This window comes from Lissotriton helveticus, chromosome 5_1 (genome assembly GCF_964261635.1).
Source record: "Lissotriton helveticus chromosome 5_1, aLisHel1.1, whole genome shotgun sequence".
NCBI classification, from domain to species: domain Eukaryota; kingdom Metazoa; phylum Chordata; class Amphibia; order Caudata; family Salamandridae; genus Lissotriton; species Lissotriton helveticus.
In genome coordinates, this window is record NC_136065.1 from 1,967,493,378 (window position 1) to 1,967,506,989 (window position 13,612).

Consider the following 13,612-nt stretch of genomic DNA (forward strand, 5'->3'; position numbering starts at 1 on the left):
ATACCACTAGCACTATGTAGGTCTTCAAAACAGTCCCCTTGATCTAGAAGTTCACCTTCTTCTACATCAGAATCTTCATACCTCTTTTCCTCCAAAAGACGCTGAGCCCTGCGTCTCGACCATTCCATACGAACCGAAGTCGAGGGGTCCGGTAACGACTCCGACGGAGCCGGATCCAACGTCGAACGAGGAGCCGGGATCAGCTGGAGGACGAGACTCACGGACTGGCGTGGCACCTCGATCCAAATTACGAGGTCGATCCGGAGCCGGCGAAGCCGTATGCGGAGTCGATGACCTCGGTGGAGCCGTAGCGAGCCAAGGTGTATAAGGCGCCGGCATAAACGGCATAAAAGGAGCTGGGGCGTAATTTTGAGGAATGCCCAAGTTGTAAGACAATGGACCCATGGGACCAGCCGGTGCACCAGTGGGGTACATTGCTCTCGAATAACCTCCAAACATCGCATTAAGGAAATGCGAGGGGTCCTGTCCAGGACCAGGAAAAGGAAGGTACGAACCTACTGGATGTTCTGAAGGAGGTTGCTCCGACATCGGTTCATTCTGACCCTCTTGATTTACAGGGACTACTACCGGAGTCGGAGCTCGAGGAACTTCCTCTTCTTCTTCATGCACCGAAGAATGGTGTGACTCCGGATCCGGTTCTTGTTCCGGAATCGGGGAATCTCCGAGAGACTGCAAAGGAGAAGGAGACACGAAGTCCTTATGATGCTTACGAGACTTCTTCGAATCCGAAGACTCTTTTCCAGAATGATGTCTTGAGCTATGTTTTCTCATCTTGTGATTCCTCTTCGAGGAGCTCGAAGCATGACCCGAAGCAGACTTGGCTCCAGACCTCGACCTCTCTCTGGATCTCGACCTCGCCCTGGACCTCGACCTCGAAGCCGACCTCGACTTCGAACGCGACTTCTGTCTCGACTTCGAGCGTCTGGACGTCGACCTCGAAGATCTCCCAGTCTCTCTCCCCTTTACCTTCGCAAGAAGAAGTTTAGCTTCACGTTCTCGTAACGCCTTAGGATTCATCTTGAAGCAGGATCGACAGTTTTTAACATCGTGGTCCGATCCAAGACACCATAAGCAATCGTTATGCGGATCGGTGATCGACATCATGCGAGCGCAAGACCCACATTGTTTGAATCCTGTCCTCCTCGACGACATTCTCGACGAAGAAGGAATAATTAAAGATGAAATAGTAACACTGCAATAGTAGAAGATACTAAGTATCGCAGAAGATCCCAGAAACCGTTAGCGTCGACGACGCGGAAAAAAGGGAACTGACGTCATCACGCCGACGTGGGTTTAATAAGGAGTCGGTGACGTCAGACGGAGTCGCGAGCGATGCCATGCTCCTGTGACGTCGTCCACGCCGGCGTGCTACGAAGAAAAAATTCCGAATGCTGCTGACGCAAGGGGGATATTCACAAGGTGAGGAATCCACACAGCAGCTGTATCTATCAGAAGATGTGCTTCACCTTGCCTTCCCCACCTTAGGGGTGGAGTTGGCAGATGTGAGCACACCTCCTATTCTTCTAGGTTTTCCCACCCAAAGTGGGGTTGTAAACCGGGGGCTGCCATCTGCTGCTAGCAGCAGAGACTGGGAGTATCATTACAAAGGCCTTCCCAGGATGTGCATTGTTTCTGGTCCCAGAGAACAGAGGTTCTCCACCCAGGTGTCCAGAAACATGTCTGTGTGTGGCAGACTGCCTAAAGACAGTCAGGGCCCACACTGGGGTTGGTAGGTGTCCAGGGGACACCTCTGTGGTGCCCTCTGAGTACATGGTGTAATAAATCTCACACTGGCACCAGTGTGGATTTATTACTAGGAGTTTAGTACCAAACACTCCTGGTGTCTGTGAAGCCATCATGATGCTGGGGAACTAGAGTTGTTGAGTTTCCCGCCCGTGTACTCTCTGTGACTTCACTGGCACTTACAATATTAAGAATAGATCTACATATTGTAGGGACATATCTACTCATGCAGATAAGCCCTCACATGTGGTATGGTGCACCCTGCCTTAGGACTGTGAGGCCTGGTAGAGGGGTGACTGGCTGGCATGGCATCAAGGCAAAGTGCCATGTCGACTTTGTCGTTTTTCCTCCCACAAGGGCATGTAAGCTGCAAAGGCAGTGGCATGGTCCTAGTGAGAGGGGGATATGGGGGCTCCCGGGGGACCCTCTACAGCTCCCAGGCCCTAGGTGCCCAGGGTACCACTTAATAGAGGGGCAGACGTACCAATTGGGGGATATGTTTTAGGGAAGAAACACTGGTACATGAGACTTGCTTGGCGGGGACCCTGTGCACTATAATCGAAACCACATCAAAAACAGGCAAAAAAATGGGGTGAACCATGCCAAAAGAGGCACTTTCTCAGGCAACAATGTGTAGATATAGTGGGATGGTGCGGACACAAGGGCAAGGTATTATTAGAAGGAAGGAGAATGAAAAAGCACACCATGTGCGCAAGAACCCTCACAACCCTGCTTTTAGTCACATCTGGCTAGAACTGTCACAGCATAGAAATGCTGCTACCAGCTTTTGCACAGCTAAACTGAACTACTGTTCATGGTACCATTGACCCAGCACAGCAAAGCCTCAGCATGAGTGGCATACAAAATGAAAGGGGTGGAGACAGGCAGGGTCCCCAATTCAAAAGAAAAGCTGGTGACAGATGCCTCAGGACAAGATCTAGCGCTGACAGTTGGGAAGAATGTAAATGTAAATGTAGTTGAGCTTATATAGCGCACAGCTACCCGCAGTGGGTTTCCCGGCGCTTGCTTAGGGAATCCTTCCTGGTATTCCCCTGTGAGATAGCAGGGAATCCACAAGGTGAAAGTCAGGCATCCCGCCGCGAGGGGCCGTTGTGGAGATTAAGCAAGCTATTGCCCAGAGTCGCAGAGTGTGAACCCGTGAGTCGAGGAGGCACCGGGGCGAGAATTATCGAGTCCGTGGAATTTTTAGCCCAAGACCCCGCCGAGGCGGGGAATTGAACCCTGGTCCAGGACCGATCTCAGCTCCGGGTCTGCTGCCTCTAACCCCTGAGCCACACTTCTCCACATGCGTACCACCTTGTTTCTGGAGGTAACACACGGCAGTTGTACAGTATGTCTTGATGAGGACTATTTTGCCATTAATGAAGCATTTGCAAGCTAGGCGTATGGCCAGGAGCTCGAGGATGTTGATGTGGCATTCCTGACAAAAGGAGGCGGGGGAGCAGGTAGATGAAGGCTCACACCACTAGATCCGCCACCTCAGTCTCACAAAGATGCATCTGTGGTACTGGTCACCTGCAGAACAGGGTCTGCAAATAGGTTGTTGCTGTTGGAGTGTGAGGGGAGCTGAAATTCTCACAAATACTACTTCTTTCCTGTGACCCTCCGCCTTTGCAATGGGTCAATGTGGTGCTGGGCATGGGGGACTATGGCACTGCATGAGGCCATCGCAGCTAGGAAGCACATTACTGTTCGGACTGTAAGCTGAAGATTTTGCTGAAAACAATGCAGCTACAGCAGAAATGCCAAAAGCCTATGCTGTTTGGCGTGGGCTTTGCATGTAACATAGCATTGCATAACAAAACGTGTATTTGTAAAGCGGACATTCACCCAGAAGGGTATCTCGACACTAAATAACAGATGTTTATTTTTACCCAACTCAATAGCACTCATTTTATCAATCTCAGAAGGATGAAAGGCTGAGTAGACTAGCCGGGATTTGAACTTGTGACCATGAGGAAAACACAGGTCCCTGCAGTGGACGCATTAGTCCACTAACACCAGATCCGGAAGCAACAGTGTTTAAGACAGACTTCATGAATGGCTGGACTTGTAGAGGTTGAAGGAGGGACCTGGCCTCATTTATGGTAAATCCCAAACTGTGCAGCTGTGAGATTGCAACTTGTGAGCATTGCTGTCTGGTGGTCCTCTCTTGTTCGGCCAATCGTCGAGATAAGGGAACATGTGTGGTGCCCCTCTGTAGATGAGTAGATGCTACAGCCAGTCACTTTGTGAAGCTTATTAGGCAGTGATGAACTCGAGGGTAGTATTTTGAATTGGTGCTGGCCACTTACCACAAGGTGGAGCTAGTGCTCGTGTGCAGGGTGGATGGATGGATATGTGAAAGTAGGAACCCCTGAAGTCTAACCCCATCATGTATTCGCCTAGCTGCAGCAGAGAAATTATGTTCTGCAGGGTTGCCATGTGGAAATATGTCTACATGATGTATTTGTTGAAGTGCCTAAGGTCCAGGATTTCACTTAGGGAGTCGTACTTCTTGAAAACGAAGAAGTAAAGAGTAGAGATCCTTGCCTCTGGGGTGAGGGAGCAGCCTGTCTATTGCACCCTTGAGGAGGAGCGCTTGCACCCCACACTCATTCCTGGCGAAGCTGAACATGTTCTTTGCTGAGGGTGTGTGTGTGCGATGGGATGCTTGTTTGGAAGTGGGAATGGGAGATGTTCTAGGCAGCAGACGTGGTGGACGACTGCGAGAATCCGAGGTCATTTTATACCAGTAGCGGTGGAAATCTTGCAGTCTTCCCATAACAGGTGACGTGTGAAGAAGGGAATGGAAGGCGTGGCAAGTCAGCGTCTGGAGGCGGAGGACCTTTTACCAGAGCCTCCTCTACAAAAACCCTTGTAGTTATTGGCCATGTAGGCATATAAAGGACAGCCCCCGCCCACCTGCTGGTGAAAGGACTGCTGTTGCCTCCGATGGTACTGTGGATGATTTTTGGAGGGGGGTGGGGGGGGGGGGGGTATTCTTAGCTCCTCCTTGAGGCTGCTGCCTCCAAATGAGCCCCTCTCAGCTGGAGTTTGATGGTATTGGAGATGGTCTTGGTCTTTGGTGCCATCTCCTACCTCAGCCACAACTCCTAAGGGAGATATTTCATCATATTCTGCATTTCCTCCCACTGGGATATATCATAGGAGAAAAGGAACCAGATGGAATTGGCTATGTGCCAGTGGATAACTGCTTCAAATGGCCATCCTTTAGCCAACTGCATCAAGCGTTTTGCTCTTTTGTACTCTTTGTCCAGAGGTGGGGCATTGTCTGTGGCTCAAGCAGAGGCCCGTTTGAAGGGCGGTATGGCCCCCTCGACAGTCGGGGGGGGAGGGGATATGCATGGTTAGAGTCATTTTTATGCTTGAAATCAGACAAAACATAAGCTTCTGAGTATAAAGAAAAACCTATTAGTGCTTTAAATGAAATTGTCAATCCCAGTGGGTAAAAACACAAGGCTACCTAGAATACAAGCAAGGTACACAGAGCATCACCAACCTATGCAGAACACTTTAGTCTCAACAGCCATTACATTGGCTACCCAGCAGGTGATCAACTGCCTGGTCTGCATCACTTTTAGGCTTCATCCAATGCTTCACTCTCTCAAAAGATATATTATGCTAGTAGATAACACAAACTCCACGTAATTGACTTACACAAGCACCACATTTTCTGTTTGTAAGCTACTAGAATGTAAGAGGGGTGGGGGAATTAAATAGGGGCCAACTACTCTACCTAAATTAAATCAACTCGAAAAATGACAGCCTGAACACACCTCATCCATAAATACATCATTCAAATGCCACAATAAGTAGTCGTTTCGGGGATGCTCCTTTCTGTCAACCAAATTAACTTCCCCATCCCCAGTACATGCTATGGCTTGAAAGGTGGACGATGTTTTGAAGCATACATGCTCCAAGTCTGCATTTGAACGGATGACATTATCAAACTGTTAGGCAGCGAGGGAGTGGGTGTCTTCTAGCCATCATGCCCCAATATTCACAGTCAACAACAGTCTAAGAAGTTGGTTAGTTCATATTATTAACTGTGCTTATCTCACTCAGTCATACATCAGAGCTGAAATGTAAAACTGCTCATCCGGAGCACATGCTCTTAAATTAAAATAATTCCCATCCAATCCACTTCTTGCGAGGACAGAGAAAAACTGCTGATGGAGGACAGACAGATAGCGGAAGCTGGAGTACAGACAGTAACTTTATAAGTCAAAGGCTCTTTGCCCCCTAACAGTTGCAATCTCCTACGCCCGCCGGCTGGCGCTACGGACGTTCAAACCCTGACTGACCACTATCTCAACGCTATGACCTCAATAATTAATGAGGCTGCACCTATGCAGCTAAAAAGAGTCTCTACTAAAATCTCCAATCCATGGTACAACGGGAGTCTCAATGAGGATAGACGAGACATGCGAACTGCAGAGCGTACCTGGAGATCAGCGCCCTCTGCAAAGCACCTAAAAGATCTGAAGAAAAAGAGAAACGCCTACTTCAGGAAAATAAAACGCTCAAAATCAGACTTCTTCAGCCTCCAGCTCGACCAAGCAAAAAACCGCCCGAGAAAACTGTTTGAGCTAATCAAATCACAATCCAAGGATCAACCCCAACCAGTCAACACTGTGCGTGAGGCACCCTCCTGTGAAGACTTCGCTGCTTTCTTTATCCAAAAAACTGACAACATAAAGAGCGATCTCCTCATTGACGCAAACCTCTACTCCAAACCCCAGTGCCTAGCACCCACTGAACCAAAAAACAAGGCTACATGGTCAACCTTTGGCACATACTCGGAAAAAGAAATTGGCAAACTGCTCAGCACCCTGAAACCATCCAATCACCTCACGGACCCCCTTCCTGCTACCGCAGTAAAAGACTTTACCCCTTTGCTTCTCCCGCTCTGGACCAAAATTATCAACAGCTCTCTCCAACAAGGAAGCATACCTGACTCCCTCAAAGTTGGTCAAGTCACACCTCTACTAAAGAAACCTACAGCCGACCCCTCTGACCTCAACAATTACCGTCCCATCACCAATATCCCCACTCTCGCCAAACTGCTGGAAAAATGCGCACAACTACAACTAACTAAACACATTGAACAATTTGATCTCCTTAACCCTCACCAGTCAGGCTTCCGAGCAGGGCACAGTACAGAAACTGCTATGACTCACATAATTGACGACGCACTTCAAATGCTAGACCAAAACGACACCTGCCTCCTCATCCTTCTTGATTTCTCTTCAGCATTCGACACCGTTAAACATGAGAATTTACTAGAACTACTAAACACAAGAATGGGTTTATCTGGAACTGTTCTCAAGTGGTTCGCTTCCTTTCTTCACAACAGGTCGCAGAAATTCAAGAGCAATAACCTGATGTCCTCGCCAATACATGTAACGCTAGGCGTCCCCCAAGGATCCTCGCTATCCCCAACACTGTTCAACCTAGTCATGGAACCTCTCACTACCCTGCTACAAGCATCCAATGTACACTTTCACATGTACGCTGATGACACCCAACTTTATCTCAAATTACAGTCCCCCAAAGACATTTTGCTCTTGAACTCAACGATCAGATGCACCCAATCCTGGCTTGCCGATAATCATCCCAAACTCAATGCCCTGAAAACTGAGTTCCTTCTGATCTCACCTCCAGCGAAGATCTCCACCACCCAAATTTGGCTTAAACACCTAACCGCACTCAATGTCCAACCCACCATCGTGGACTCAGCAAAATCTTTAGGCATAACACTTGACACCAATCTCAACATGCAGCAACATATCAGCAAGGCAACAAAGGGAGCAAACTTCCAGATCAATACTCTGAGGAAACTCAAACCTTTCCTCCCAACCAAAGACTTCCAAACCGCAGTACAAGCACTAGTCATCCCCCGAATTGAATACGGCAGCATCGCCCTCTGCGGACTCCCCCTAACTTCAACCGCACCCCTAAGAGCTTCTCTAAACGCTGCAGCGAGACTCATCACTGGATCAAAAAAGCATTCCCATATCACCCCTGACTTTAAATCCCTGAACTGGCTGCCTTTTGAAGCCAGAATTCATCTGAAAATCGCCTGCATGACACACAAGGCGGTATACCTAAACTCACCCGGATACCTCGCTCAGAAACTGACAATCTCTTGCGGAGCTAGAAACACTAGAGGCACAAACAATCTTCTGCTGAAACCTCGAAGATTCCGGAAGGAAAAAACATATAAGCGCTCCTTCTCAGGAATGGCGCCTAGGATCTGGAACGCACTCCCTTCCGAAACCAGGCTTATCTCTTCCACTACACTCTTTAAAAATGAAGTAAAAGCTATCCTCATGGCTAAATACACTTGAACTATTATTTCGAACTCTGGTAAGACTATGCACCGATCTGTACTACATGTTTTGACCACTTTGCTTATTTGTATTGTTATCTTATTACTCACATGATTGGCTTTGCAGCCACCTACCTGTACTGTTTGATCTATTGATATATTTGTCTGACTATGCTCCCTCATGTACCCCTCTTTGTAAAGCGCTCTGATATCTGCAAAGATCTTGTCCGCGCTATATAAAACTTTCAAAATAAATAAATAAATAAAATAAAGGCGTCTTAAAAGTGACAGTACCTTTCCAAGTGCCAAGAAGCCTTCAATTGTTCTCCTTTCTATGAAAACGCCTCTCTCATAATGCATTTCAACATCCTCTGACATTCCCCTCTTCCCATGACCTCTTGCTGCCCTGATGATAATTCTTCTCATAATACCCATGTCACCCACTTTCTCTCTGGCACCACATGCCAGTATCCGCTGGTTCTCCTTACTGACATATTTCTTCTAGTGATCAGCAGATTCCACTGGCTCTCTCACTCATCACAACATCCGGTCTGCAGGACTTCCTCTTCAAGGGCATGCCACAGCCATTGGCTTTCTCCCTTATAACCCTGTTCAACCTTTGTTGTCCCTTTGCACTCCCTTTCTTATTCCTTGCAGTGCTGCTCCATTCCAACACTAACCACCTTATCACTGCTAGCTCCCCCTTCTCCCAGTGCCTCAAGCATCCACTGCTCTATCATTACAATCATTTTCCTTTTCCCTGTTGTTTCTCAGCATTGACGCTCTCTCAAACAGCACAGTGCTCTTTGCTGGCAATGGATATCCCAAAGTATGCCAGCATCCACTGGTTTCCATCAATCTACAACCTACTACTCTCTGCTTTTTCTGAACATCTGATTTATTCTGCCTCAACATCTTCCTCCCTGCTGGCAATATTCCTCCCACCATTTGCCAGTATCCACTGGCTTTCTCTTTCATCATAACCTACACCTGCTGGTAATCATTTTACCTGTGAAGTGTGTGGCTGGCTGTGTGCATGTTTTGACCAATAAAAACTGAGAGGGAAGATCTGCTTTTTCCATGCAATCTCTTACTAAGATGCAAAGCCAATAAAAGCCTTTACAGGGCTCTTAAAATCCACTCACCCGCTCGCATTTGCAGGCCAGATTCAATTAGGACAAGCTATTTTTAGGTCCTACTCGCCCTTTCTGGCGAGTAGGAAGACAAACTGACTTTTGACCTCTGTTTCTGAAAGCAGAGGAAATGTGACAATATTGCAAGATTTAAAGGCATCTTTATTGATCACAAAGTGAATGAGCAATAAAAATGCCTTTAAATCATGGTAACTTGTCAGATTTGCTCTGCATTCAGAAACTGTCGTCAAGTGCATTTTAGTTAGATCAAGTACATTTTTTAGGTTACTAGAACTGCAGGTCTAGTAAAAATGTTTAGAGACCTGCTTTACCAGTCAGTAAGATGGCGTGAAGAGACTGGCGTACCTTCTTTCAGCACTGTCCGTTTCACGCAGCTGCCAATCAGAGTGTTATAGGCAACTTGATGCCTGATCAGGTCGAGGATGAGAGGAACATTGCCTGGATGCTGGAAGGGTATTTTATGCAGTAGGGTCCCTTGCAGACTTCTTCCATCAGGGAGAGGGGCGTCCTTATTCAGGAAATAGCAGTGCTGCTGCCCTGGAAGAGACTAAGACACAAAAGGTAAATTAGCAGACATGCACTAGCAGTGAGTAGCAAGAGGCACATTAATGGCCATATATAGCTTACAGGGTGCAAATGTGGTTGTTTATTTGCGCTTTACTCTTGAAAGGCAAAGGGTGCAGATTAGACCTGGGCGGTGAACTCTGCTCACGGAGTTTACAGAGTTTTTTGCACTCAACGCTTTGCTGAGCTTGAGGAGTTCCGAAAAACTTCGCTCTGCGAAGCAAAGTTTATTCCTCACTTGCGCTCACCAACGTTAACTTGGCAAGCGCAGAAAATCCAATGCTAAACCACTTAACTGCAAGATTTCTCAATGCAAGCGGTCGCGGGTGGTCATTACCGCTCATGTCGAGAAACGCTGTATTCGCACTTCGGAAGCTGCCGCTTGAGAAGAACTTCTACTTGAAAGGCATAAAGAAGTAGCGCATTCTAGCACGGTGTGAAGCTGTTTGTGCTGATTTTACAGCACGTGATAATCACTTGGTGCTAAAAATCCAAAATCCAAGTGAACGCGCAAAGTAATGCACTCTGCCGCTTGTGTTATTCTGCTTAGCGCAGTGGAATTGTTTTGTCACTTTGCGGCTTTCCGTGTAGCGGAACTCCGCAAACTCCTCCCAGACCTAGTGTAGATCCTAGATGTTTCAGAAAGTCTGGACTGTTTGGACTCTCTCTCTCAGGAAGGCAGAAGCAAATTTCACACCACTATTGCCTGATCAGAATATGTAACTTTAGAAGAAAGCCTAATCTGTTAGGACTACTGACAGACAAATGAAATCCTTTGTTGATTAGAGAGCAGGCATGACATTTGCAGACTTAAGGTCAGCTTAGTTAATGCAAAACAAACTTAATGCTTGACATTAAGCCCGGCTTTCCTGTCTGCCATGGCACGTTCTTGCTACTGCAGGTCCAAAGCTAATTTGGTTGCAGCATTCTGTAGCTACTTGGGGCACTGTAGGTATGACACTGGATGACTTTAGTAAAGGAAGAGAGCCTGGCATTAACAAGCAATCCAATTACACCTTTAACTAACCAGGCACAAAATGTTTGGCTTTGGCAAGCTTGTGTGACCGTTATTTCTTTTTATTCCATGCATGTGCCAGAAATATAACAAGCCACTGCCTAAACACGGTCATGTGCTTGGAATAAAACAATTAAATAAAAAAATAGCCATTTCATTTAAATTTAGAAGAACAGTATGGGCGATTCCAAGCAGGCAGGTACACTTAGAACAGGTATAGAAACCATTTGGAAGTATTGTTAGTGAAAAGATACTATTGATTAAGAATTATTGTAATCTGAATTTGTAGTATAAACACACACGGTTGAGTAACATAAAAAAAGATAAAGAATGGAAAGAAGAAACCAGTGGCAGAGCGAAGTTTTGGCACTAAAGTACACTTACTTTTATATGGAAGTGCACACAATCAGAAGAACACATCACACACAGCATGAGAGCCAGTGGCTGAAGAGGGATGACTCATTGCCACAAGCTGTATGCTGAGGTGTTCAGAAGCAAAATGTGAATGACAGGTGAACAGAACAATGGATGAAGAGGTCTAACCAAAGCACGTTTGTATCTATATATGTTTTAATGACTATCTCTGCAGGGAGACCCATTACATAGATTTACCTCAATCTTTGAAGCATTGAGCTGCTGCCATCTGGCAATTATCTACACTCCAATATTGACTGTACATATAACCAGGCGAGGAGGACAGTAAACAGATAATACTTGGGTAAATTTGAGTGTCTTTAGTATTTCAATATCAGGCCAGCAAGAGAGTAGCCAGAAAAAGTAAAATACCTCCCACTTCAACTGCCTGGCTCACTTGTTTTACTTGCTAGCTCATTGCCATTAGGCATATGGCTCTTTTAGGGGATAGCTCACATTGAGGGAATCCTGGAATGTCTTTTGTTCCCTCCATTCTTCTTTCAGTCATTTTTCCTTTTACCTCCCTCCTTCTCTCGATCCTTTGTCTTTTTCTGTCCTCCTTTCATCCATCCTACTGTTCTTCCTTCTCTCCCTCCATCTGTATTTACTTCCTTCTTTCTTTTCATTGATTTATCTATCCTCTTTATCCGTCCATCCACCCTACAATATTCTCTCCATCCATTCACAACTCCATCTATAACGCCATACATCACTTAATCAACCCTCCCATTTATCATCCTCTCCCATCTTTCATCCCCCATCCCTTCCTCTCATGCTCTCTTGTTCCATTTGTCCACCCCCACCCTCACCCAAAGCTCCATTATACTATACTCGTATAGTGGTGTTTATAAGTTGTTGTTTGAAGACCTGCACTCTCCAAAGTCAAAGGAGCTATAAACAAAACAATTTATGTTTTATGTTAAATAGAACTCCCGAGTAGCACTTCCCCACTCAAATGTTAAAGCGGGATGCTCATGAAACCCCTGTAGTCCATTTAAAATGATTGATTAATAATACAGCAGTTAAATAAACAAGGTGCAGAGGGGAGCACAGTGTGACTCTGAAAAGCAAGTAGGTGTTGGAAGACTAAAAACTCTATAGGGCGACTTGAGTACTTGACAAAGAAATGAAGAGATCTAAGTAGAACCTCATTTGTGACCCATGTTTTCTCAAGCGTTGTACCTGGGTGGTGTGGTTAATGCAGAAGTATCAATAAGCATCAGCGTTTCTACTTCGACCGTGCCACATTACAGCAAGCATGGTGTCTGTCTAAATTCCTTGACTGAAGTCCAAATAGATTTTGACTATTCATACGTCTGAGACCGCTAAGTGCAAATAAAATAAATGCAAAAGTATTTATACAAATCTGCTGCTATGAAATACAATTCAATTTGGAGAACAGGCTTAGGTTTATAATGGGGTGGAGAAACAGTGGGTCCAGGAATATTTTTAAGAGCGGCATCACAATTGTTTCCAGACTATCAATATTTACACTGATATCAATAAGGCTTTCTGAGTGAACAGCAGAGAAGTCTTCCATCCAGTATTTTGACGGGTTATATATGATCAAATTAAGCAAAAAACATTGTCTTACTTCTGTGAGCAGATGTCAGATGGGGCCTGTATTATGGATCCTAATTGTACTATCCCATTAAACAGTTAAGGTACTTCCTCCTCTGCCAGTAATAATCGAATGCCATAGTATGCACCATGTAGAACCCTGTTTTCTAAGCCAATGCAGCAACATGAGTCAATTAGTCCTCTGTAATCATACATGTTTGATGCCACAATGTGAAGTGTGGGGGCACTATGTATTCTGTCAGCACATACAATGCTTGAACATATGTTGCCAGTTTTGTAACAATGCCCTTGCATGCACCATGGGCACTTGTCCCAATGTGCTGACTCAGACTGCCACTTTCAGGTGGGCCCTAAATATCATCCCTAGCTTAAAGTTCCAGTAATCATGAGGGTGCACTCTGGGGCTTGTACGGTCCCAATGCCACACTATGCAGTGCAGAGCACTTACTGTCCCAGCTCAAGGTTCACCTATGGGGACCGTAGATAGAAGCCAGATCTAGAATAGTGAATTAACAGATTGAGGACCCCAATGGTGGTCTGGACACTCCAGAGTAGTTGAAGCATGAACTTTATGCTAGAGTTCTGAGTGGCAAGTGCTACTTAATGTGGACTGAACTAACAGATCTTTCAAGATAAGCATCGATGATTGGGCATCCTTTTTGGGATGTAGGGTTGAGCTGCCTGTGGATACAGCCATATTGCTTAGGCAATGCAACCACAGAGGGTCCAGCTACAAATGTGTCCAATACATAGGCCAAGGAACCA

The 13,612-nt window shown here is 46.0% G+C and overlaps 1 protein-coding gene across 2 annotated transcripts in view; it reads right to left on the bottom strand.

The window, feature by feature from the left end:
• Positions 1-13,612, bottom strand: part of MED1 (mediator complex subunit 1) — a 546,545-nt gene that overhangs the window by 194,999 nt on the left and 337,934 nt on the right. For both annotated transcript variants that reach the window (XM_078645645.1, XM_078645646.1), the window contains exon 15: positions 9,619-9,820. In XM_078645645.1, the coding sequence (XP_078501771.1) occupies positions 9,619-9,820 (202 nt within the window). The remainder of the gene's footprint in view (positions 1-9,618; positions 9,821-13,612) is intronic.